General features: G+C 38.5%; 1 protein-coding gene across 5 annotated transcripts in view; it reads left to right on the top strand.

Annotated features, from left to right (window-relative positions):
- The window catches only part of LOC100185798 (coiled-coil domain-containing protein CG32809), a 48,293-nt gene that overhangs the window by 1,330 nt on the left and 23,431 nt on the right, over positions 1-23,532 (top strand). For 2 of the 5 annotated variants that reach the window (XM_026835807.1, XM_018813181.2), the window contains exons 3-6: positions 49-152; positions 4,581-4,732; positions 5,001-5,150; positions 12,889-13,078. In XM_026835807.1, coding sequence (XP_026691608.1) covers positions 49-152; positions 4,581-4,732; positions 5,001-5,150; positions 12,889-13,078 — 596 coding nt within the window. Of the gene's footprint in view, positions 1-48; positions 153-1,346; positions 1,490-4,580; positions 4,733-5,000; positions 5,151-8,697; positions 8,800-12,888; positions 13,079-13,598; positions 16,213-23,532 lie in introns of those variants that run through there. The other 3 variants (XM_026835808.1, XM_026835810.1, XM_026835809.1) reach the window with 3 other exon arrangements.

The following is a 23,532-nucleotide window of genomic DNA, read 5'->3' as shown; positions in this document are numbered from 1 at the left end:
CCGCAACACTTGATTCTATAAATATTAAAACCCTTATTAATTTGCTAGATCGTCAACACCTTGTCATAGCAGATCAAGTTCGGTGTGTTCAAGTAATGTGGAAAGTCATGTACCTACGTCAGAAGGCCCTCCCATGACATCATCGCAACAAGGTACCATATATGTCAGTATTTTATAACGAGGTTTTGCGGGTAAAGTAGTTAGATAGACGTTCTTCTTGCCCTAATTTATTGATTATGAAGCTGGACCTTGTAACAAAGAACAATCAGGATTGGCAAGTGCTACGATTTATTAAACTCAAAAATAAGTCCAGAAAGTATAAAATGTAACGTATGTATCCTCGCGTGGCAGAGCAACGACAGTCATCGTAACACGTGCGTTTTGTTTCACACACCTCGTGCCCGCTTACGAGTTACCACTTATGTAGGATTCCATGGTAAAGATTTTTTATTTTTTAATGTCCAATTTGGTACTATATTAAGTATATTTACAGAATTTTATAACCGCAGCCCCGCGAGTTTAAACGAACGTTGTTACTTTTTAAAAACACGATTAGAAAATACAAGGTTATTATGTTGTTACAGTATCCCATCTTACCCCTCAGTATTACACGCTCGCGTACCGCGTATAGTTGTCCAGTCGTCTTCCACGAAGCCGCAACTGATTTTTTCACATTCCGGTCTGAATCCTATGTCACGTGGTTGACACGCATGATCAGCTATGCGTGGAAACGGCGATTTAAAGGGCGCAGTGCGAGGACGCTTGGCCCGCCGTCTCGCCTTGCGTTTTAGTTACAGTGAACGTGCATGACTTAGTAACAGTTGAGCTGAAGCCAAGGTCTGTAATGTGAGATGCTGTTATGTTTATCTCATCAGCAGTTAACACACAGGCGTCGGATTTAGTAAACAAGTATACACAAACGTGTAAGCGAAATAAGGTATACATAATATAGCGACAGTTGTAAAATGTTTATATTATCGTTTATTTTCTAATTTAGCTCGACTGTGGATCCGTTTCGTTTTACCTCGTCTTTTCAGTAATCATCGATTATAACAAGCTGTTACGTAACCGTTGGTTCCGTTGGGTTAGTTTACTAAGTAAATGTGTATTGTGGAGTAAAGTACATTAGTGATATCAGGAGTTTGTAATGTTAGATAAGAATCATAGCGTTGGAGAAGCAGCGATTTGTGTAATTTGCCCGAGGCTCTGGTCTAGTTTAGTGTTGATCATAGACGACCCAAAAGGACCAAGTCCCGTGCGTTTATCAATAGAGTTAAATAGCGGCTTTTTAAAGGTGCTATTTAGCAAACTGTGTCGGTTGTGAGTTGAAATTGTAAATTTCTTAGTGCGCATTTTATGTTCAGTGGTATTAGGGTTGTAGAAAGTGCAAATACCTTTGTGGAGAATACGGGAAATCAAAGCTAAGTGGCCGCGGAAATCGGCCATAGTAGGATCTGCCCCTCAAGGCTTCAACACTGCGTTCTTATGGGTAAGTTTGATGTGTTGTGGAAGTTTGATGTTCGGTGCCTACCGTTACGCTCGGTTGGTTACGGAAGAACCGTCACGCCCCAGTAAGATTGCTTTAAACGGCGAAAGCAAGTTCACCGCGTGTGTGTTGACTATACAATAAACAAACAATGAGCGCCACTGCCTTTATAATTGAACCATTTGCCACGGTTGGCCATTATTAATCCAATCCGTAATTTGGTTATGCGGGGCTGCTGTAGAAGTACGTTCGAAAGCGGGGAGTCGTGTGTTTAAACAGCTTCATAGTGGACCGAGTTATTGAGTGAGTGTGACCAGGCGTCCATAGCTAAATATATTCGTATATAGGATCTTTATATTCTACATAAAAGCAAAAATCGCCCAAGCTTTATTTGTTTTATGCGATCAATAAACCTACCACTATATAAACAAAATGTTCCTTGAAAACGAGCATTTGTGTTTCTAATGGCCATATAGCTCGATCTTGGCGTTATAAATGTATGTTCACTAAACAGTATACGATATTTACTTAACTTTGCCGTCGTTAGTTTATGAGCAATAGACTGTATACGTCAATATAATGACTCACAAGCCATTTGTCAGTCTAGGAGATAAAACTGTCTTTAGTTCCATATGTGATATATCCCTAACTGTGAGATTATCCGTGATTAACTGCAATTAGCAACAGAACAAGATGAGTCCACGTTGTAATGCGTTGCATTGATTACATATTTAGTATTAGGTGTTTAGCAGCCACGCTTTTATTTGTCACTTTTACTCAAGTATTTCTACCCGTAGCGCATTTTTAACGGCTGTCGTTTTGTTTCTAATTCCATTCTCTTCGTTGTTTCAATTAACCTTATATTGTCTCCTGTCTTCGTAGATAAGGTTATATAATAATACTATAAATATTCTTTGTTTATTAGCAAATGAAATATTAAAAATAAGAATAAAAAGAGACCCCATCTCACCCTAACCTACTGTATGTTGGCCTTCCGAAAACCAGCGTCATAGTTTCTGTTGATACCGTTCCCATGGTAACTCGCATTCTTTTACCTTTATGTAATCCTTCGGGGAGCTAGGGTGGCATTTGTTAAGATCAGTTAAACAGTTTCAAATATTTTTGCTGACGTTTATCATAGTGCACATTACGATGCTTAAGGCACAGAATTCACAATGCAGTAACTAAGGAGAATCGAACATGTTTACGACTCGCTTTTTCGGATGACAGAGCCAAGGGAATTCACTTTGTGGGCAACTGTTTTGAACTTCCGGCGTTTCAACCGATACAATTGCTTTACCCAGTGGTTCCTTATGGGTTTTCCAAGTTCTGTGCTATACACTAAAAAATAATTAGAAAAACTTTAAAAAGTAATTGCTCACATAGTTAAATATGGGGTAACTCATAAGAGTCGCGAGGTATACAGAAAAACACTTTGGTTATAACGGCTGTCGTTGCCCTGTCACGCGAGGATAAAGCAAGTTATACTTATTCATTCAAAATATGTGTAGATATGCAACCGCTTAAACTCATTTAAACATTGCTATGATCTATATTGTGTGGTTAAAGCGATATAGATAACAAGCTTTCGAACCTACACTACAATGCCCAATATGGAAGAACCTGGTTGCTTGTGGTAACCCTCTGCAATTAACGCTCGTTTAATCTCAAGCGAAGCTGTAAAAGTGGTCATTTTACGGATTATCCACCTTTTATAATCGACTCAAAGTGACGGTAAATAAATTTCGACACGCAGTTTACAAGAGGATATTCAAACCACTTGGAAGTAAACTCTACACAGCAGACGTGAGAGTGAATTTAATAAACGAATAACTGGACTAAAACCGAGGTATACCTGTATATGATGACATGACACGCTGTGGAACCTCACCCATATGGAAATAAATGTTCAAATACAACGCTGGGGTAATGGGCCAAGTCTGGTATAAATCCAGGCTCCTCGACAAGGACCTCATCCATATAGAATAGAGTGGTCTCTTCGTTTCAGTTCAATTTGTTTGTGGTTTAGGGAAGAGACAACTTGTAAGTAGTATTAAACTGGTTATAGGTTGTTGAAAATACAAAGCTTGTTGTAAGAGTAAGTGGTCATACGTGGCTTCTTGCTCGAGTTCTAAGGAGTTTTAACAGTACAAACTATCGGCTGCAGAAAAACACGAGCTTATGGTGTAATTCAGTCGAACGCACAGAAATAAAAAAGCGTAAGATAAAGTTTGTTTGTGTATCTATGTTTTAGCAGCCAGTCACGCTTTTATTTGACACTTTTACTTCGGAAGTTTTTTATTCCAGCCTGTTTTAGCGATAGTCGTTCTGCTGCTAATTCCCTTCTATTTGTTATTTTTTTAATTAATCTGTTTTTGTGTTCAAAGTTAAACAAAGATTTGTTATTTTATGTTTAGAAGATATATGAATGCGTACAAATGTTTTCTTGTTTAAAACAGATTTTGGCAATATGATATATAACAGATCGCCAACTTAACAAAAATGTAAATTTACAAATCATTTTAACGAAACTGCTCATTTTCAATTTGTGAGAGACGCCAGTCTATCTGCGGTAACGTATTGAAGAGTTAAATTATTAACGAAGCTTATCTCGAGTTTATTGGTTTTGTGCAATAAATGTAATGGAATAAAATACAGTATGTGTCGGTGAAATGAAATTAAACAAATCAATACTTCGTGTCCTTAAAACCTCCGTAGCGACGATTGTTGCGTACACAGCAAGACGCCAACAACCTGCTATACTACTGTCGTTTTTAAGTGGAGAATGGTTTAGAATAGGAAAAATCAAAGAGAGTTAATGCACTGCACGTTACAGCATTTAAGAAAGGCAACAACTATTATTCTACTGTGTAACAGTTTTACAGTGTACCGTAAATACTATTGTCGTTTTTGGACAATAACCTACTTTAGAATAGAATAAGAAAAGACTACAAAGGTTCAACGAAGGTTTTAATAAAACAACTTTGTTTTATTTACTTTTTTTTTATATAGACCTTAACACTATTGTTAAGTTTTTATTGTTCAAACATATCAAGCATATTTTCAAATTTTAACTTTATTTATTATTTTTCAGATTTTGACACCACTTCTGTTTCGTCTACGTCCAGTATGACGTCAGAAACTGTAGATTCTCAAGTTAAATATTCCTCGTTACAAAGAAACTACCAACATGGGCACAAGAGTTTTCAGTTCAACACTCTGGATGGAAGGAGAACTCGATCTAAGGTAAACTTAAAATAAAGTTTGAATATTAGCTAAATGATCCAAGCAAGTCGTTTGTATGTTTCCGACTATAATTATTATTTGGAACCATTAGTAATCACTGGGTTGGAGAAATTGTCGTTACGTGTTTTGCCCAAGGACACATACTCCTACAATGGTAGAGCGGCCTCAAACCCGATCAACTTTTGGCTAAGGGTTATTCATCAAAAGCTTTGCCAGTGCATCATTTTTTAATTATTTAAAGTTTAATGTAATGCTCTTTCTTTATCAGAGTGGAGGCCACCATAATCGAAGTTTCTATCCGCAAGATGGCAGTATATCCCCAGCCGAAGCAGATCGAAAGCGCTCAGCCTTTTTTCAATATTTAGTCCAAAAATACCCGCAACACTCCGATGTTATTGTTGGGAAATCATTTCAGCAAGTAAGTTTATTAATGCACAAATTCCTTACCGTCGGTTGGCGCTAGAGAGCGAATATAGTTTTTTGGTTGCGATTTTGAAACCCATTGCGTGAAATTGATATCGAAAAGGTTTTAAACTTTGGGTGGTCTTTTACACAGTGTTTAATATACATCCATCAATGCGCATTCAGGAGACGTGTGGCCTGGTTCAGGTCGAGCTATCGTAATATGGGATATTCCTGTTGCTTTCAAAACCACTCGGTTGAATGAATGTATTTAACTTATTAATCCTCGCGTGAAGGGGCAATAAAAGTCGTTATAACACGGGAGTGGTGTTTCATAGAACACGTGCCCGCTGCGAGCTACCATGTATGTAACTTAATAGGTGATTGATTTTGTGTATGACTGACAACATTGGGCATAAACGTGACCACTGGGTTTGAGCAATTCATGTTAAGCTCGAACACACACACGCCCACAATGGTGGGTAAACAGTATATTACTATCCATGTTAGCATGTCCATACATTGACATAGGTTCAATTGATTCCCCTAAAATAACCCTAAGCTCTATATTATTACCCCATGGTATTAGTGATCCAGTAGCGGAACGAAAACGAATTAATCCACGTAGGTGGTAACCATAACTTGACGGATTAAGGGTATTTTGAGATAGCCATGGCGTCAAGTTTGTATTAAAAAACCATTCGTAATATCTAGCGACGTGACACAGCGGTTAGCCCCTGCCCCTTTTATAATGAACGTTTTTCCCCTGAGTTTAATAATTAAATTGCTCAATTCATAACTTTGGCTAAATAAATGTATCTGTCAAAATGCATTAGGCTATTTAACAAAGGTACTATGGAGTGGTATTATCATATACACAGGGTATGTTCCAAGTAAAAGTCAAAATCCTTTGTATTGCCGTGTTGTCGTCGCTCAGTGATCCATAGACGGTGCTTTTAACAGCAAACTTTTGACTGTTGAGTTGGCATGCAGCCGCAGTTCAATACACTTCGTGGGTGAGGCGAAATCGGAGATAGTATGTGACCATAGTGGGTGTATGTGTATTTGGGCAAGACACTTAACGTCTCCAACCCAGTGGTCACTTTTGCGGGGGTGTTCAAATTGCCAGTTATACTTATACATAAAAAGTGATAAAATTCCCAAAATCTATTTGTCCACAAATTAAGTCGACACGAGGTGTGTGAAACAGAACACGCGAGTTGTAACGATTGTCGTTGCACCGCCACGTTAGGATAAATCAGTTACATTCATTCATATTTTAGAATCGGGCAAAATCACAGCTAGTTCGCGCATGCGCAGTAGCAGGGCGCCGGCTAATGGAAGAGTTTTTGCGTGGGAGCGCCGATAGCGGAACGAACTATATTTTCCGCATGGCTGCTCCCTTTATGTCGTCGACCTTGCCCCGCCACGCAACCAACCACATAAAAGATGGATCGTATAATAATAATCCACCCTTTTAGTGCTGTTTGATATGGCGACAGTAAGAAAGCACACAGTGCAGCTGTACCACGCCGTGTGGAAATTTCAAGCGAATGAAGTTGAAAATATCTTCAAGTTTTGGTATGACGTCATACATACGTAGATCAAACGCCGTTTGACGTAAGCGCTCAACAAAACGGCCAATTATGACGTCTTCTCTTAAAACCAAGTTTATAAATAGCTCTAAGTAATAGCAGTGTTGAAGAACGTTTTAACCATAAAGCAGTCCTATAAATACTAGAGAAACAAAACATTTGTTTTCAGAATATAGTAAAGCCTGAGGTATGATGGCACTTTTGGGTTGGGGTAAAATGGTACACGTATTCATTCCTATTATCTTCTCATTTGATAGAAACAAACAATATTTAAATAAATATTTAACCATATCCTAACGACTTTGAAATACCGTTGTTAATTGTTTAAACACGATTAGTGAATATGGGATATTACATACTAAAACATAACACAAGGCCCACAAAAGATACGCAGCAGTGTCTAGCAGGCCGTGACCAACAGTATCCATCTTATACCCTGCAGTAATAAATCACTCTCCCTCGTATTGATTCAAGGTTCGATAATTCTCGTAATTTTAATCAAACTGAGCGATTGTCTTGTCTTTATGATGTCATACCCTTGCACGCGACACAATCTTCGGTTGATGACATCACAATGCGTTGTTTATAACAATTGTTTCCTTTCGAACCAACATTAGTTGCCACAAAAAGATCCAGAAATCGCAGCCTGCGACCTATGTCTGTGTAAGCGACCACTACAGTGTATAAACCATCAATTTGTAGTGAGGCGACATGAACCGTTAATAAACAGAACTCCAAAAGTCAAACATTGGTTTTCCGTTTTCTAACTTGTCTCAGTTAACTTTTCAAAGCTTAATAAACTGCAGCTTTATTTCTTTGCCAAACCAAACAAGGTTTAGCCCGTGACATAAATCCATAACACACGAATTACATTGCCAGAAGTGGAATTGTTGCAAATACAAGCCACACAATGCTGTATTATGTTAAAGCTAAATCTTGTCATAGTAATATTCCCATGTTTCTTTAACACAATTCCGTTTTCACGCTTTTAATAACGTTATTAGTTACATTTATGAGATTGATTAAGAGCGTTTTGGGTCATTAGTTTCGCCATTACGCCGCGTTGTAACGAACGTTTTATTTCTTGTGGTCTTTGCACCTCGTTCTTGCCATAAACCTAAAAACTTACGTTCCTTTTCTAATTAGAGGCCTTTAGAATCATAAAAACTGCGCTGAAAAACTGTGGCCATAAAACGCTGCGTGAAAACTAACAAGTCACAAAAGTAATCACTCAGTAAATAATTACGTTGTTGTGTATATTCTACGAGGTCAATTCGCCTCTGGTTGTGAGTGCGCTTATGACTTGTGTGTGTTTGCAGGTTAGTTTGAGGGAGTTGGATAATTTGTTTGTGCAAAAACTGTATTCTGTAGGTTAGGGTAAGATATTCCATGTTTTCATTCACATTTCTTGCCCCATTTAGTAGTAAACAAAGATTATTAACAGAATTACATTACAGTATTCTTACAGAATTTTAAGCGCTAACGGTGTCTTTACCCCACTGTGGTCTAATGGCTTTCGCAAATGCGGTAATTTATATCCGTATAAATAATTCTTCGTAAGGCATTATATCTTGGAATAGGGGGGTTTAATCCAGGCTTCGATGCGGATTTTTCGCTCATTGTTGGGAGGGATGCGCCACCCACGAGCGAGAGAGAGTTTCAAAATCAAAAGTCGGCCAAGGAAAAAGGCGGGTGGGTCGAGGGCCGTGGTAACTGCATTTAATGGTTAGACCAAGCGGCAACAGTTGTGCTTAATAGCTGAGTAAGCGAGTTCTTAGAAGTTCGTGGCCTTGATTAGTATTCGAGACTTAGCTTTGATTTTTGATTATATGTCTGTCATTCATGCGGTCGCGTATGGTAATGTCGTTAAGCATGCTTAATTAGGTTTTAATCTAAGTCGTACCTACAATTATGTGGTATATTAATGTAGCAGTGGAGTTATAGCAGATTTGAAAAGCGTTCTGAATGTTTTATTCATGCTTACCTGCGTTTAGAATGCTAAGGTTTGAACCAGTAGGAGAGACATGCTGATGTAGATATTGGATTATATCAGTGAATTTAGAATAAAAGGTAAGCCGGTCTGTATGTTATTTGTTAAAACTATTTTCCAGTATAAGGTTAATATGCATTTATATATTTTTTATTAAACTCATATTGTTCTCGCGTTATGAGTTTTGCGTTGAAATCGCTGTTTGTTTATATAGTAGATGTGTGAAACAGAATACCCATGTTATAACGACTGCCATTGCCCGGCACGCCAGGGTAAATAAGTTTTATTCATTCATTTGTTCAATATTGTGGGGTAAGTTGGGTACCGTTAGCACATAATATCCAGTATTTTCCATTTGTCGTTAAACTGGCAAAGTAAAATATACCGAATCAGCTGTAACTCTATTTAAATGTCAAGCCTGTTACGTTCGCTTCAGTGGGCATTGGTATATACGTGAAGGTTTGTTTTTACTTGAGCGGCGCGTTTATTGTGGTATGAAGCGAGGCCAACTCTTCCCCTAGAAGCAAGCTTTGTTTATTTAGCAACCAATGGGTGTTCTTGCCCACTTAGTCATGGTAGCGGAATCTTAAAAACTTCCGAAGGTACGAAGGTAGTTCTTACTTTACTGCAACAGCCAAGCTTACATTTATGCTTTATTTTATGTTTTACGAAGCTAACTTGTATAGGTATTGCTGAAACGTAAGCTTACAGTGTGGATTAGATACGTTTTGTCGTTTCATGGTTACACATTTATATATAAATCCCTTAAAATATATTATTACGCAATTTTAAGGATCAAGTGCTACGAAATAATAACCGACAAAAATCTACGAATTGTATTCTGTGATATATGTTTGGCCTAAAATGGCATTGTCAGTCTTTTATTTTAATGGAACCTTAGTGGTGGATAAGTGGGTATGATAAATGAAGTTTTAGTTTTACTGTCTCAGTACCCAGCTTTCTGTTACATATGTCATAACCCATCAGTATTCCTTTCTATGATTGATCGTAACCAAGTTTATTTACCCACGCAATGGAAACAGTGCGATCCTTGTCCTCGAATTCTATGTGAGTCACACCACAAAGTGTGTAAACAGCAGCCACGTAACTCTCGGTTAGCGCCTTGTCAAAGCAAATAAATAGCACTAACCTATACTTACCGTTGATCAACGCCTATATTGTTTGGTGATCTCCAGTTCTTCTTCAATGATCTAGTGCTCATAGAGTTGAACGATTCTTGTGTAAAAGAAAATGAAATACATTAAGGATCTGGTGCAACGAAAAAAAGAAATATCACAGTAACCGTCGATTGCGTTTTGAGATCACAAGTTTATAGAAATTTGCCGCCGCGCTCTTAAAGATTACTATGTACACTCCATCGTTGGTTTAAATTGTGAGCCCTCCTTGAAAATAGCTTCGATATGGCAAAGTCAACACACCGTAAATCTTACGAAAAATACGATATTCCTGTTTGCCAACCATATAAATAAAGTAGTAAATTACCACACTGACGACTTATCTCAATATAACTTTAAGTGGTTTTATACCGCTTTTGTTTACAAAGGCACTATATCGCAAATTTGCAAACCGATTCACTTTGTGTTTGTAATAAATTTTGAACCATTAGTTTGCGTTTTTTTTCTACATTTTTTTTCATTCATACTTTTTACTATAAATCAGCTCTGGCATTTATCAGCGTACCGACGATTCGATGTCCTACAGTATACAGGTCGCTTAATCAGAGAAATGATTCGACAAAACCAGTTTAGTAGGCCTGTCAGAGCAGTATATACAATTAAATTTTATTACTTTCAGGTTAAAACATTTCCCCGTTGAACGACGTAGAATGTAAAGAATTTTCGTAAAACATATCGCATTTCTACTGCTTTACTTTGTGAATTTTAGCTTTAACACCAAAAGATTCACCGAGATTATTCTAAGCCAGCCGCAGACTGCAGCATGGACACAAACAAGCAATTTTAAACCATTATCCCCAGGAGACCATTCTCTATACTATCGGCCACGAAATACCGTTAGTGTGAGTAAGAATGCACCATCGTTAGTTGGCCGTAAACACGGGGTTAAACGAACGCTAAAGAGCGCATTTATCATTTAAATTTAGTAAACCGTATCCCCGGTACGGCTTATTGAAACGATCGTTATCAAGTTGATTAATGTTTGGTTTATTGAAATAGTTACAACGGCAAAGCAAGTAAAGTAGGGTAAAATGAATGCCATTGGGACAGACTTTCCGAAATATTTGATACAAATCTAAACATTAAATTTCGCAATTTTGTAATAACTAATGGGACATTATAATACCTGGAATATTATGTGTCAACGGTATCCATCGTACCCCACAGTATTATACCTCCGTGTCATGGAATCCAATGGAGCGCCTGATACTTTGTAGCACGCGAAATACATATCTAGAATTCCATTAATGGGGCTGCCAATATAGTCGGCCTCGGTTTGCGACCGCGGCTTTTCCCACGTTTCCCTTCATTCCCTTGTGGCTGATTATCGCCGCATGGTAGAGTTGAATCATTGGAATGCGAGGCGATACTTCACTATGGGAAATACCAACTCAGCACTTGAAACTATTTATTGTTTAATTGGCGACACCGAGCCACAGGTGTGACTACTGTTACGTGTCACGATATACACACGCACTCTAAAGATCGGAATCTTTTTATCTCACAGAGTACAATTCATTAAACTTAATTTTTGTTTGTTACGTATTTCGAAGCACTTGATCCTGCCTGTTATTCGTTACAAGATTCGTCCAAATTCATGAGCACTAGATAATGACCAGACTCAAAAATTCATGACAGAAAGAATCTTAGAAAAAAAACGCCTAATATTCGACCGAATCCCCAACGGGGTCACTATGGTTGACCAGTCAGTTTGACCTTTGCCCTCTAAGTCACGCTAATGGTAACCCGAGTAATCGATAAGTTTGGTTTCGCTGAGATTTCCCCAAAACTCATTACCTCTTACTGCATTCAACACGTTATACTGCGCATATTTTGTAAATGTGAATAAGTTCTTTTCATTTTATCTCCAAACGTGCCGTCTTTAAGGTTTATGCGATTAAGCTACAAAGTAGACAGATATAAAACAAACATCTTGTTACTTTTGCTACCAGGCCTAATGTAGAAGAGAATTTTCGTTAATTTTCTTTCAACGTTTTATTTGCAATTTATCATCAGGGGTTGACACAACAACACAAACACGATATAACATTAAAACAAAATTAACGTTTTACATATACCAGTTGAGCTTAAAAATCTACTTTAATAACGACCAACAAGACTATTAAACGAATTGCGAGGCAATTTTTGTTTAATTTTAACGAAGATATTAAAATACTCATTCAAACTATAAGTTTGAAAACTCAGTTTGTAGTATTTAAAACATCAAGTCCAGACTTGTTTGGGAAAACACTTTCACCAAAGATTATGCCATCGTATATCTACCAATACGATCCTTGTGAGAGTCTTCATATAATATCGTTGTAATTCGAAAACGGGTTCGCTCCATCTTACTTCAAGCATTAAACCGCGAAGTTTAAATTACGGCTTTTGCTTCACGCGGCCAATAAGTTACTTTCGCTCATATAATATATCACAGGGACGTTTCCGTTGTCTCATACAACCCATGACATAGGGGTCTATTTTTAGCTGTTTATGGTCCGTTGTTCGGCGGGAAACGCGCCCTGCTTAAGATCAAACAATTCTACCGAATCTTGGCTGCTGTTTCGCCTTGCGTTTGTGTGTGGCCGTCTCTAAACAGTTGAATTATTATCCTCCTATATGTTTGGCAGTGCCTCAGCGTCCGTGAATCGAACCGCCTCGCATGGAATCAAACACCTTGGGTTTTTCTATAAAGGAATCAATCCGGCGTATCGAGTGAATGTGAAAACAATTAATGTTTACAAACCGTTATTTCTGGCGTGCAGTCGACTACGTGTCTTTCCTCGCTTATTTAAGCCAGGGGATTCGCAAGGTTTTAGGCTTGACCTAAAAAGCCGCGATAAAGATATTTTGCTGTTAAAGTACAAACAAACTTTATGAATGCTTTGCTGGATTGTAAAACTAGTTGTATATTCTTTCTCGTCTGCCACTATTTTCCATGAGCATTTTTAATTACAATTTCGTTAATTTCAGACCCAGACTCCAGCACCTTCCTTCGGTGGGATTCGAACCCGTGCAAGCTACGCTGCCGATTGCTCTTATAACTCTTCATCTCCTAACGACAGCGAGGTCACGTGGCATAACAGTTTGTCACGTGGTAGTAGACTCAGGTCCAGCCTCCCAATCGTAAGAAGTTTAAGTCGAAGCCGAGAACGACCATTAGGTAAGTCAAGTTCGTTGACATATTTGGTCGGGGTAAAATGGACACCCTACATTCTATTTTCTAGACCCATTTGTTGGTAAACAAAGAACATTAAAAGAATTTCAAAACCGTATCTTCACGACTCGCATAGACCGTTGTTAATTGTTTAAAACTCGATCAGGATATTTGGATATTATGTGCTTAGGTGTCCCGTCTCCTTCACCATATACTATATTTGAGCGATTTCTTTAATGCAGTCTCTCTGGGGGTTTATACCTGAGCTGTGGTTTAATTTAATCCAAGAAATCGATGTTGATTGTGTTACGATCCACCTACACGTTACTTTAACTCATTGTTTTGATTTGGCGACCTTCGTTTTTGACGCAATCGACCGATATAAGAAGCTTTTAACGAAATCAAATGTTTGACCCGGCAATTTGTTCGCGTTCGATTTTACGGTTTTCGATAGAGTAAGCTGTATTAAAAGCCTTGCCCTGTGAACTCTTAACAGAATAGAGTTAATACGTGACTTATAATTCAAATCCGTTAAGCTTAAAGACATAATAGGTCACCCCACATTTTGCGCGCTTTGAAAAAAAAGAATTCGTTATTTTAAGTTTTCGGATTTTCTCGTTTTGGGTACAAAGATTCAAAGTCCTTAAATCCTTATCTAAGTTAACCACCAGCCTAGTTAGTTTGTTGTTTCTTTCCGCTTGCCCACACTTTCGCCGGGTAACCCGGATTACTGTGTATACCATACCTACACCATGGGTTAACCTCTAAGGCTGGTTTGCAGTGGAATCCTTGCCCGCAATTCAATTATCTTATCTATGCGGGGTTGGTGTATAAGTAACAGTGGACGTGCAAGCCTAGCTTTGTTTGTCTTTGAGATTTTCTGGAGATACAACCACACGCGTTCTTGCTTAATCATTAGGGTAATGAGCAACTTTAGCTGAAATCCCAGGTCATTGGCGGGCTTTGCTTTGGGTTGTAAGATCGCTCCTATATCGAATAGAATGTACATATACAACTTTGGGGTAATGGGCAACTCTGGGGTATACTATGGTGTGCACTTTTCAGGACCTTACCCTATACAACTTTTCACTATTGTTTTTCATATGCTCAGTATCTTGCTTCTACCTAGCTTTCCAGATCCACAAAAACACGAAGTCGGTTATTTTTAACACAGACACCTACGTCACACGTTAACCACCGTAAGCGTTTGTAGTTCCGCCTCATTAAGCTTCTTATCTTATGATACGGTGGCTGCTTTACTTTGCAGCTACAAGACGTTGGGATTCGAGTTTTTAGTAATTGTTGGAAAGTTTCTGAAACATTGATTATTTGGGCGATTGGAACATTAACGTGTGATCTTTGTCTTGTTTTTGGGTAATATGAAAACCGTTTTAAACCGCCTAATTCATACCGACGTTCACGAAGGACTTTACAGCTTAATGTTCCTTTCGTAACATAGGCCACAGTATAAAGTAAACAAAGTTACTTGATCCTGTAATTACCTGATATCCCTGGCAGAGTCGCTTGCTTACCTTTGATATTCGATCGGCGATTACAACACGTGACAAAGTGGCTCGAACATAATAATGCTGTCACTTTTCAATAAGTCTTAATATTGTCGCACGTGCTTGATATATTGTATGTGCTTTGCAACCTGATACTGTGTCGTGGTATAGAGGACGAAATGTAAAAAGGATTTCAAAGTTAAATCGGTAAGAACAAGATGTAAGCATAAAGGTGTAAACAAAATATAAGGATTTTAAAGTTTAGGATTGTTTTAAATTGAAGCGTTGATATGGGATTAATAAATCGGGTTCACACCTTACGAAAAACGTTTGAGCATAATGAATGTATCGTATCTTATTACTAACGACTGTCGCTTTGCTGCTATCGTATTCTAAGAGATAAGAAAAGATTTCTGTTATGTTTTGTATCTTTGACAGTATTTTGCAATAAAAAAATTTTGGCATACAGTTTAAAGTCTAAACCGATTCATAATTTGCACTATCTTGCTAAGAACGTGTGGCAAGAACTAGGACAAGGACTAAGGAGACGGCTAAGCTTATTATCTTCGCACTTGTAATGTTTAATCTCATGAACATATGCTCTGTTGGGTCACCGCGTTTGTAAGCAGCTTATGGCGCTTTGGTTGCTTGAACGATGAATGTGCTTTGTAGAATTAGTTATGTGATGTGCAGGATAGTTTAGCATAGAGTAAGTTAGAAGTAGTTGTATGGTAAACATTTCATTCACGCTTACGATAACAGTTAGCAAAGAATGGTTAAATAAATGAATAAATGTAACTTTTTTATCCTCGCATGACAGGCAACGACAGTCGTTATAACACTGGTGTTCTGTTTCATTCAACTCGTGCTAGCTTTAGCGTGAACGTTATTGTAGAAAGATGCGGGTATTCAATATGAAATCCAGCGCCAGTTGGATCAATTGTTGGCATTATAATATTCGTTGTCTACTAGAGTCCAATTTTGTTATTTTCGTCGTAACTTGACGTCAAAGTAGATCGCAAGATAAGGAAATTTGTCGCTTGTACTCTATGTATGTTTGTGGTATAGACTGCGATGTCGACTCCAGTTGATCATGTTTCTGATAAATCATCTCTAAATGACATTCGCAGTGAAATTCGCCGGGGTTTCAAATTTCAATTGTGCCGGGAATTGTCGTTTGATATCCCGCCGAGACCTTGTAAATTCCCGATCTCGTTTCCTGTGATTGACCGCAGAAAAATGCAACGCAGAAAGCTGTTCCGCAATCCGTAACCCGCTGGGATTTCGGTCGCAAGTATTATTTAAAACTGGACCGAGCTATATTTTTGCTTCTCCTTTGTTCAGCAGCAGCAGGGCTTCTTATCTAAGTCAGCTCTTTACTCAGGCCCGGTCAGTAGTCCCTGGAATCCTTTAATTGACGGCTGGATTAAGATATCGCGAATGTTCTGTTATTGGTCAGCAATGTCAGGATTAAACGGTCGAGTGAAAGATATCAGGTTATTTGTAGTTGGCGATGAACGAAAGGAAATCTAGTTATTTATTTTTTACCAAACATGCGAACAAAGAGCGAAACTCTCCTCCTGCAGCCAGAGAGGGTCTGTTTAAATGGTGATGATGTTAAAAAAGTTGATTGTAGTAAGTGATGAACGCAGTGCTATAGTAAATTAAATCCAATCGTTTATTTTTACCAAACTCAGAGTGCGATTCATGCAGACAAATATATGAGTATTTTTTAGAATCCTTTATTAAAGTGCATAAAACATTGGTTTTCTGGTTAGTTTTAATAGAACATGACAGCCCATATGTAAGATACGATTTTCATTCATACATTTCTGTTTAAAACTATAATCTGTGATGTCAAGATTCGGTCATTCATTTCTTTTTCAAACAAACAATAAATCAAGAGCGGAAACTCTTATCAGTTCAAGTCTTTTAACTGATGAGGTCATAGCTGCACCCGACCGCTTACGTAATTGTTTACCGACCACAAACCATTACTAACCTGTCGTCTACTTTGTCTCGTTTGAAATCGAAAATGACGTCACGAACGCACCTTTTCGTACAAGTTCCCGTGTAGCAGAAGTACAGAAGTACAGCAGTGTTATTGGGCCACAGTTCCTCATAAATAAATGTTCGCAAGACGAGTTCGGTTCGCAGCAATGCCTGAAGTTTCGAAAAAGTTTCACTTTTAAATTGAAATGCTATCTTTAAAATAGGTACCTGGCAGTTCTTATGAACTGATGTTCCTTATGTTTCGCTATGTTAGAGCTACTTTTCTTAGGAAAGCTTTTGACGCGGAAATTCTTTCATATTCGCATAGGCGTAAATTTAAATTAATATGTTATTCAGTAAAAACGCCCAAATGTCTTATTATAAATATAGCATGCGGTTCTAGCATTCTTAGATTTTGAAGTGTGCAGTTCGTTCGTTGAGCTAGGCACGTGACAAACTGATATTCCGGTCGGAAGCAGATTATCTTGTAACTTGTTGGCGTGTCTATTGTTCCGGGCGTTACTTGTGTCTCTTAGTTCCGTATTGTGGGGTTTAAACCATCCAAGCTCTGCCCCCGCTTTGTGTGCGCGCAGCTTCTCACGGTGTCTTTGACGGCCGCAAACTTCGGCGATTGTTCGGGGCCACGAAGAAGACTGCGGGGCACGACAAGCCTTTGTTATACGGTAGCATACAACACACCGATGTTTATCGTTAGGCAGCTGAATGCGTTAAAGTTACTGTGGCAGTTTCAAGTCAGAGCTATTGTTGCAACGCTAGCCAGCTGGCTACTCTGGCTAAGTTGCTTAATCTTGATTGCGGATTTTTTAGATCAGTTATAAGTTAAGTCATGTTACAAGTAAACCGTTACTTCTGCTACCAGGCGTAACGTAAAGTAAAGTATAGTATTTTTCGCTCATCTGGTAGAAACACGTTTTTTCAAAAGTTTCGCTCGCCGTTTGGCGAGACTTTATCTTTTTTGTAGATTAGTTATAAGTTGCAGGTGGTTGAGATACTTACTTTAACCACCAAGTATGGTGTAAAAGTGGTTAAAACGTTTATTTTGTTTAAACGTTTCTTGTATTAATGAAATCTTGTCGAATGGTAGACGATACGTCGGAATAAAATTAACGATTTTATATTAGCAGAGCCCAAAACGAGTTAGAAATGTCCTGATAGTAAAATATTTAGCGCAGAAAACCCAAATAAACAAGTCTAATATGAAGGATGTCGTAAGATAGAATATCAAAGCGCGTGTTTGCAATGCAATTGACTTACTGGCGTTTTTCAAACCGATTTCTTGAACCGTTACGTCTTGTCGGGTCATACAGGCACAGGTTGGTATAATGTTTCTTAAACGAACCGTATTGAAACTATGGCAGGCTCTTATAATGTTCACAGAAGTACTTAGAATTTTCCATTACGAACGTCAATATAGTAGATCGAATAAGTTCAGATAAGCGGTTAATATTTTCATGGTTAATTTGATGTAAACATTAGATACTATAGTTTTATGCAGCAATGGTTTAACAACGTTATATAAAAACGTTAATACGGCTTATTTATACTTTTGTGATCGTATTTTTACCTGGTTATGTTTGCGCGGTCACATTTTCGTGATAATGTACATATGCATTCGATAACAGTTTATGCAAATGAATATAGTTTTCCGATTTTTTCCAAAACTACGTTATCTTAAGATCTTTACGGCTTATTTAATTCTTGAGGACGAACTTCCTTTAGCAGTGAGCGGCAAATGGTTAAGGGGGTGATTTGCCACCGGATGTTACCCAACCCTCCTTCAGTTTACACGCACTTGACGGCTATTGGTATGTAGCGTACGAAAACGCAACGTAAACTGTAGCCGTCATGGGAAGGCAGAACTATGACAGCTTCTCACGACTGTTATTGCGATTCGACCAACTTTTGCGTGACTAACTATATATTTATATATATATATATATATATATAGTAGGTTGGGGTAAGATGGTCTTTTTTCTCGTCCTTTTTGGTAGCAAACAAATAATATGTATAGAATTATATAACCGTATCCTCATTGAGTACATTATTACTACTTGCGCACAAATGACAAGCAACTTTCATTGTGTTTCTCGTTATTCCTGAGCCGTTAATCTCGTTCGCGCACAACGTATGCGTTAATAGGTACTTACATTTAATGCGCCGCCACTAATTTGCTTTTTCTCCCAAGACCACCAAAAGTTAAGTCAATTATATTTGCCACTAATACTATGGGCTACCACAAGTATGTATAGTCATGGTTTACTACCATATATATGTGTTGAATGTGTGTGAATAAAGTATGAATGTTTGAATACATTATATTCTAGTATATGAATATATATGTGCTAAATAGTATAGAATGCATACATTAAAAATATTATTTTTTCGATGTTCGGGGCTTGGGTACATGGCTCGTGCGATGTTCACAAAACCCTAAATTTGGGTCGCGCTAAAAAAATATTTGGGAACCACTGTGCTAATACACGCTTTATATATATACAATATGTAACGTCAAATTTCCTAACTTTTCTTTGCTTTTTTTATTTTAGCAGGATATCTTACAAATCAAATGTTGTTGCCTATAAGTTGCTATAACACTATCTGCTGTCAGTATTAGCGTCTATTTATTGAACAGATGCGTTAATAATGTATCGTGTCAAGGCATTTATTAGCAGTAATTTAATGCGCCGTCTCAGGGGGCTATGTGTATAGTATTGCAAATGTAGGACTTCAAAGAATGCGAATAGGCTGCTCTTAATTTGTATACGCGTTACGTCAGGTCACTTACGAGTTTTGCATCGTAATCGTGGAAATCGTGCGATCTTTCGACAGATAGGATTGAGTTTCAATTGAAAATCGTTTGAAAAGAATTCCTTTGCATTCAAATGCGTCACCACACCCATTTAATCGTTCAGTGTTTGTCCCCACACTTGAACCAGGGGTGACATGAATCGTAGTGAGAATAAGACAGGATCAAGTGCTATAATATAATACGTAGCCGACAAAATCAAGTTCAACGAATTGTATTTTGCCTCTTAAATGGTAACATCCGTCTCTGCAAAAGAAGCAATGATACGATATAATAAGTCAAGTAGTAAGATAGTTTGATACGCCTTCTGTTATATTCTCTGCTGCTTTGTGCGGGTGTGGCCACGCGTGACCGAATACGTCATAGGGAATCACCCGAGCGAGACGGCTTCTATCGAGACGGGAATAAAAATAATTTCTCTGCTTTTGTTAGAATTTCCTACGCTGTAACGGAAATTAAAAGCCAAGTATGCTAATGGCTCCCGCAGAAGGTTTGACGTGTCGGGCGAATTATTTTGTACAAGTCTGATTTCTCTATCGCTGCAAACTGACTTCAAAGAGAAATACTTCAAAGCTTGCCCGGCCGCGTATTGTCACGGAATGCGTGGTTTATGCGCTACTACACCACAGTAAGGCGAGGTGGTGATAGGGTTCGAACCGTGGGTGTTAAACATGGTGGAAAGTAACTACTTGTGACGACTTGCACTACCATGTACAACTCTACAAATACCCCAAACAGGTGCAAGCCCGCCGCAAATTACAGCTTCTAATAATATCGCTAAGCCGACGAATGTACTCTGTTATTTTCGCCAAAGAAATCCCGGCTTACCGCTAACCCAGTTGGAATGGTTGGGATTTGATTGACAGGTCGAGTTAGGGTTCGGTTATATGACGTCTTCGGGTCGTGAACGCGACTTGTGTACGGCAAAAACAACCGCATTTCATAAAACGTCTCACCTGTATTTGGTATTGGTAGGAACGGAAAACAAGGCATTGTTAAACATGTATGGACTTATTTGGTTATATAGAAACCAACCCCAAACAAGTGACAGAAATTCTCCATCATCGATTTTTAGATTACAATTGGACTATTTTCGTGAAATCGCTGACGCTGTTTTTTGGCTTTTTTTAGCCGGTTGGTAAACAGTTCTATTGCGGCTTTGAAGGCAAATTATCCACTCATAGTAATGTAGTGTTTACAGCTACCACGGTGTGTGCTCAAGTGTCATTTGCGAGTGTATATTTTATTGCTCACGGTCGGGCAACTATGACTGCAAACCGTTGTTATCTATCACCTATGGAGTAAACAGGAAGCTACCAGTGTCAAGGCTCCCTTGAAGTCGATATACGAATATCTGACTCATTGGCAGCGAACCTTTGAGACAACGAAGCCACTATTTTGATAACAAACCTGGTACCTCGTTTCGTGCAAAAGCGTCAAGGGTTGGGACCACAAAAAGTCTTTAGCTATGACGAGTATACATAGGTGTAATTAACGTCGAGTTATGGTGTCGAGACGGGCTATTTTGGGATGGTTTAATGAGGTGTATTGTATGTTGTGCAGATGTTTTCCTGTGTTAGAAACGCCACAACGACTAAATATTTAAAACTGACGTGACTTGAATTTAGGCGCGAAGGTGGTTTTGGTTTTAAACCGAAAAGTTTGAGATGAAAATTCCGTCATGCATATATACTGTCATGTTTGTATTGAAATTAATCAGAAAACCTGTGTTTTATTATGCAGCTAAAATTGTTTTGCCCATTTGACGAAAAAAGCTTGTCGACCATTGCCATAACTGATCGACGCCGATATGTGTTTGGTTGTCAAACGTATTGCAGCACTTCATCAGCAAAGGTCTGTTTCGTGTAACGAGGAATAAATGTTGTCTACAAAATCCGGTTGACGTCCGTCTAAAAACGGCTAATCAAATTAAGGAGCTACTTAGACTGGGTGCTATTACTGCAATGGATGTAACCGTCAAGTCAGGCCGTACCCAGAAAGTAATAGTGAGCGTGCACCGACTGGCATTCGTGGCGCCAGAAAACTATGTCATCGTTTCGAACTGAAGTGAAAGTTTACAAAACAGCAACCAGACTCACTGTCTGTTGCCGACGACTTCGCATTCGCCTCGAGCCGACTGGAAAGAAAGCTGGGCTCGAAAACTGGCTTCGTTAAAGTTTCAGTCAGGAAATAAGTGCTCACTACGATAAGTGAGGTGTGGACAGGTATTTCGAGGAATGGAGCTCCAGTCATTATCTTTGGCACTATCAGGTTTAGGTAGAGGAAGCATTTGGTTTTATCTGGCAGAGTAGTCGGGGAATTCGTGTAATTTGTTCACTGCTTTAATATTAGCTACAGTGTGTTAGCTAACCTGACAGCCATGTTATTTAGCTGGTGTAGTAACTTGTTAGGATAAAGACCAAGTTGTGGATGGTGTTCATGACGGATTCACAGTGTTCGTATGAGCTAAATACATAAATAGCATGGGTGTTGGGGCAATGGGCCAACTGTGGCATAAATCCCAAGTCCCCGACAAAGACCTCACCCATATATAATAGTAACTTGTCAGTGTCAGGACTTATTTAAACAGCTTGTCGCCGAAGTTTAATCTTGTATGCGCGGCAAATTTATGCGGGAGATTTGTCCGTTGTTTGTTCATTTCGTGAAGATTAATCCAGAACTGGAGCAATTAGTTAGGAGGATTATTATGACGTGGCAGAGCTGTCACAAATCTAACTTTGTTTGCATATGTTGGCTGTTGTTTTATTTCTTGCATTCAGGATCGATTTAAGTAAGAAAAGTGCAAATTGTGACAATAGTTAGTGTAGGTTTATAATATGTTGGGGTAAGACGGTGGTTCAGAGTTTTTTTTTAGGGTCCCATTTGGTGGAAAACAATGAATATTTACCAAATTTTATAATTTTATTTCTGTAAAAGAGCTTTATTAATTATTAAAAAATGTGATTGGGGAATATGGGACAGGTGCTCACAGTCATAGAGCAACTGAGGACAAAATGTGTTAAAATGCAAGTTTAGGGCAATATTCCTAATCGGTGTTTCATTTGTGCTTCAGTGGAGCACGTCCCCGGTTCCGTAAACTTTGTCCAATTTACCGGAACCGATTCTGTTAAGCAAACAGCACTCGGACACGAGAATATCCGTTTAACAGCAACGCGCATATTTAGTCCATGTAAAAACATGTGATGTACTCGCATAGTGTTTTGTGCTAAGCGGATAAACTATAATATGTACTCTGTTTTGTACAAACGCTGGCGAACTGAACCACTGTTGTCGGTCGGATTTGGCTCATTAAAAAATGGAATTCAAATCTTGTACCACAGCCTATAAAATAATAAAAAGGGTAATTAATATGGCATTTCTTCAATTCTTCGTGACTTTTTTGTCGGTTAATTACGTATTTCGTAGCACACGTATTTTCGTAGCACGGCTCTGACTGTAATTTCGTTACGAAAATCATCCTATTTCATGAGCACTAGATCAGGGCCAGATTCACGAAATTCGCAATTACTTTTAAGGCGCATTTGTGCTATTAATCTGCTGAGAACCAGACTCCGCCACTTTTAAGTCATTGTGCAAACATTCGACTTCTATATGTTTGGTGAACCTGAATCCTGTACGTCATAGGTCTGCAGATTGTGAGATAATTCCACTCATAGAGATCGTGTATTTGTAGCAATACTCATGTCTATTGCCACCCTAGGCGCCAGAAAAACGTTACAGCTCAACGGGTTTGAATTGTTTACGACGGATGCGCGGATGTTTCGTAACAAACATACATTTGCAGTAACTTTCACACGCCAAATTTACGCCTCATAATTAGAAACATTATTTCCCACTGCGTGTCACGATATCTCAATTAAAACACGCCTTGAACGCGTTTTTAGCGCATAGTACTTGAGCCCGTGACGTCATTAGATAGATATGCGTAATTGAATCAGCTTCCGCCAAAGAAAAACTTCTGCCAGGTGACTCGTGGGTAAGAAGATACTTAATACGAAAGCAACCGATGCCTATTCAAGTGCTTTTAACGATTCTAGTCGATATATAAGCCTTTAGTTGCGGCTGCATCTTCGTACGAGAAAAGCACATTTGACGTGGAATTCCCTTTATTTTTA

Source organism: Ciona intestinalis, chromosome 9 (assembly GCF_000224145.3).
Source record: "Ciona intestinalis chromosome 9, KH, whole genome shotgun sequence".
Taxonomy (NCBI): Eukaryota; Metazoa; Chordata; class Ascidiacea; order Phlebobranchia; family Cionidae; genus Ciona; species Ciona intestinalis.
This window is presented reverse-complemented; position numbering and strand designations above follow the sequence as displayed.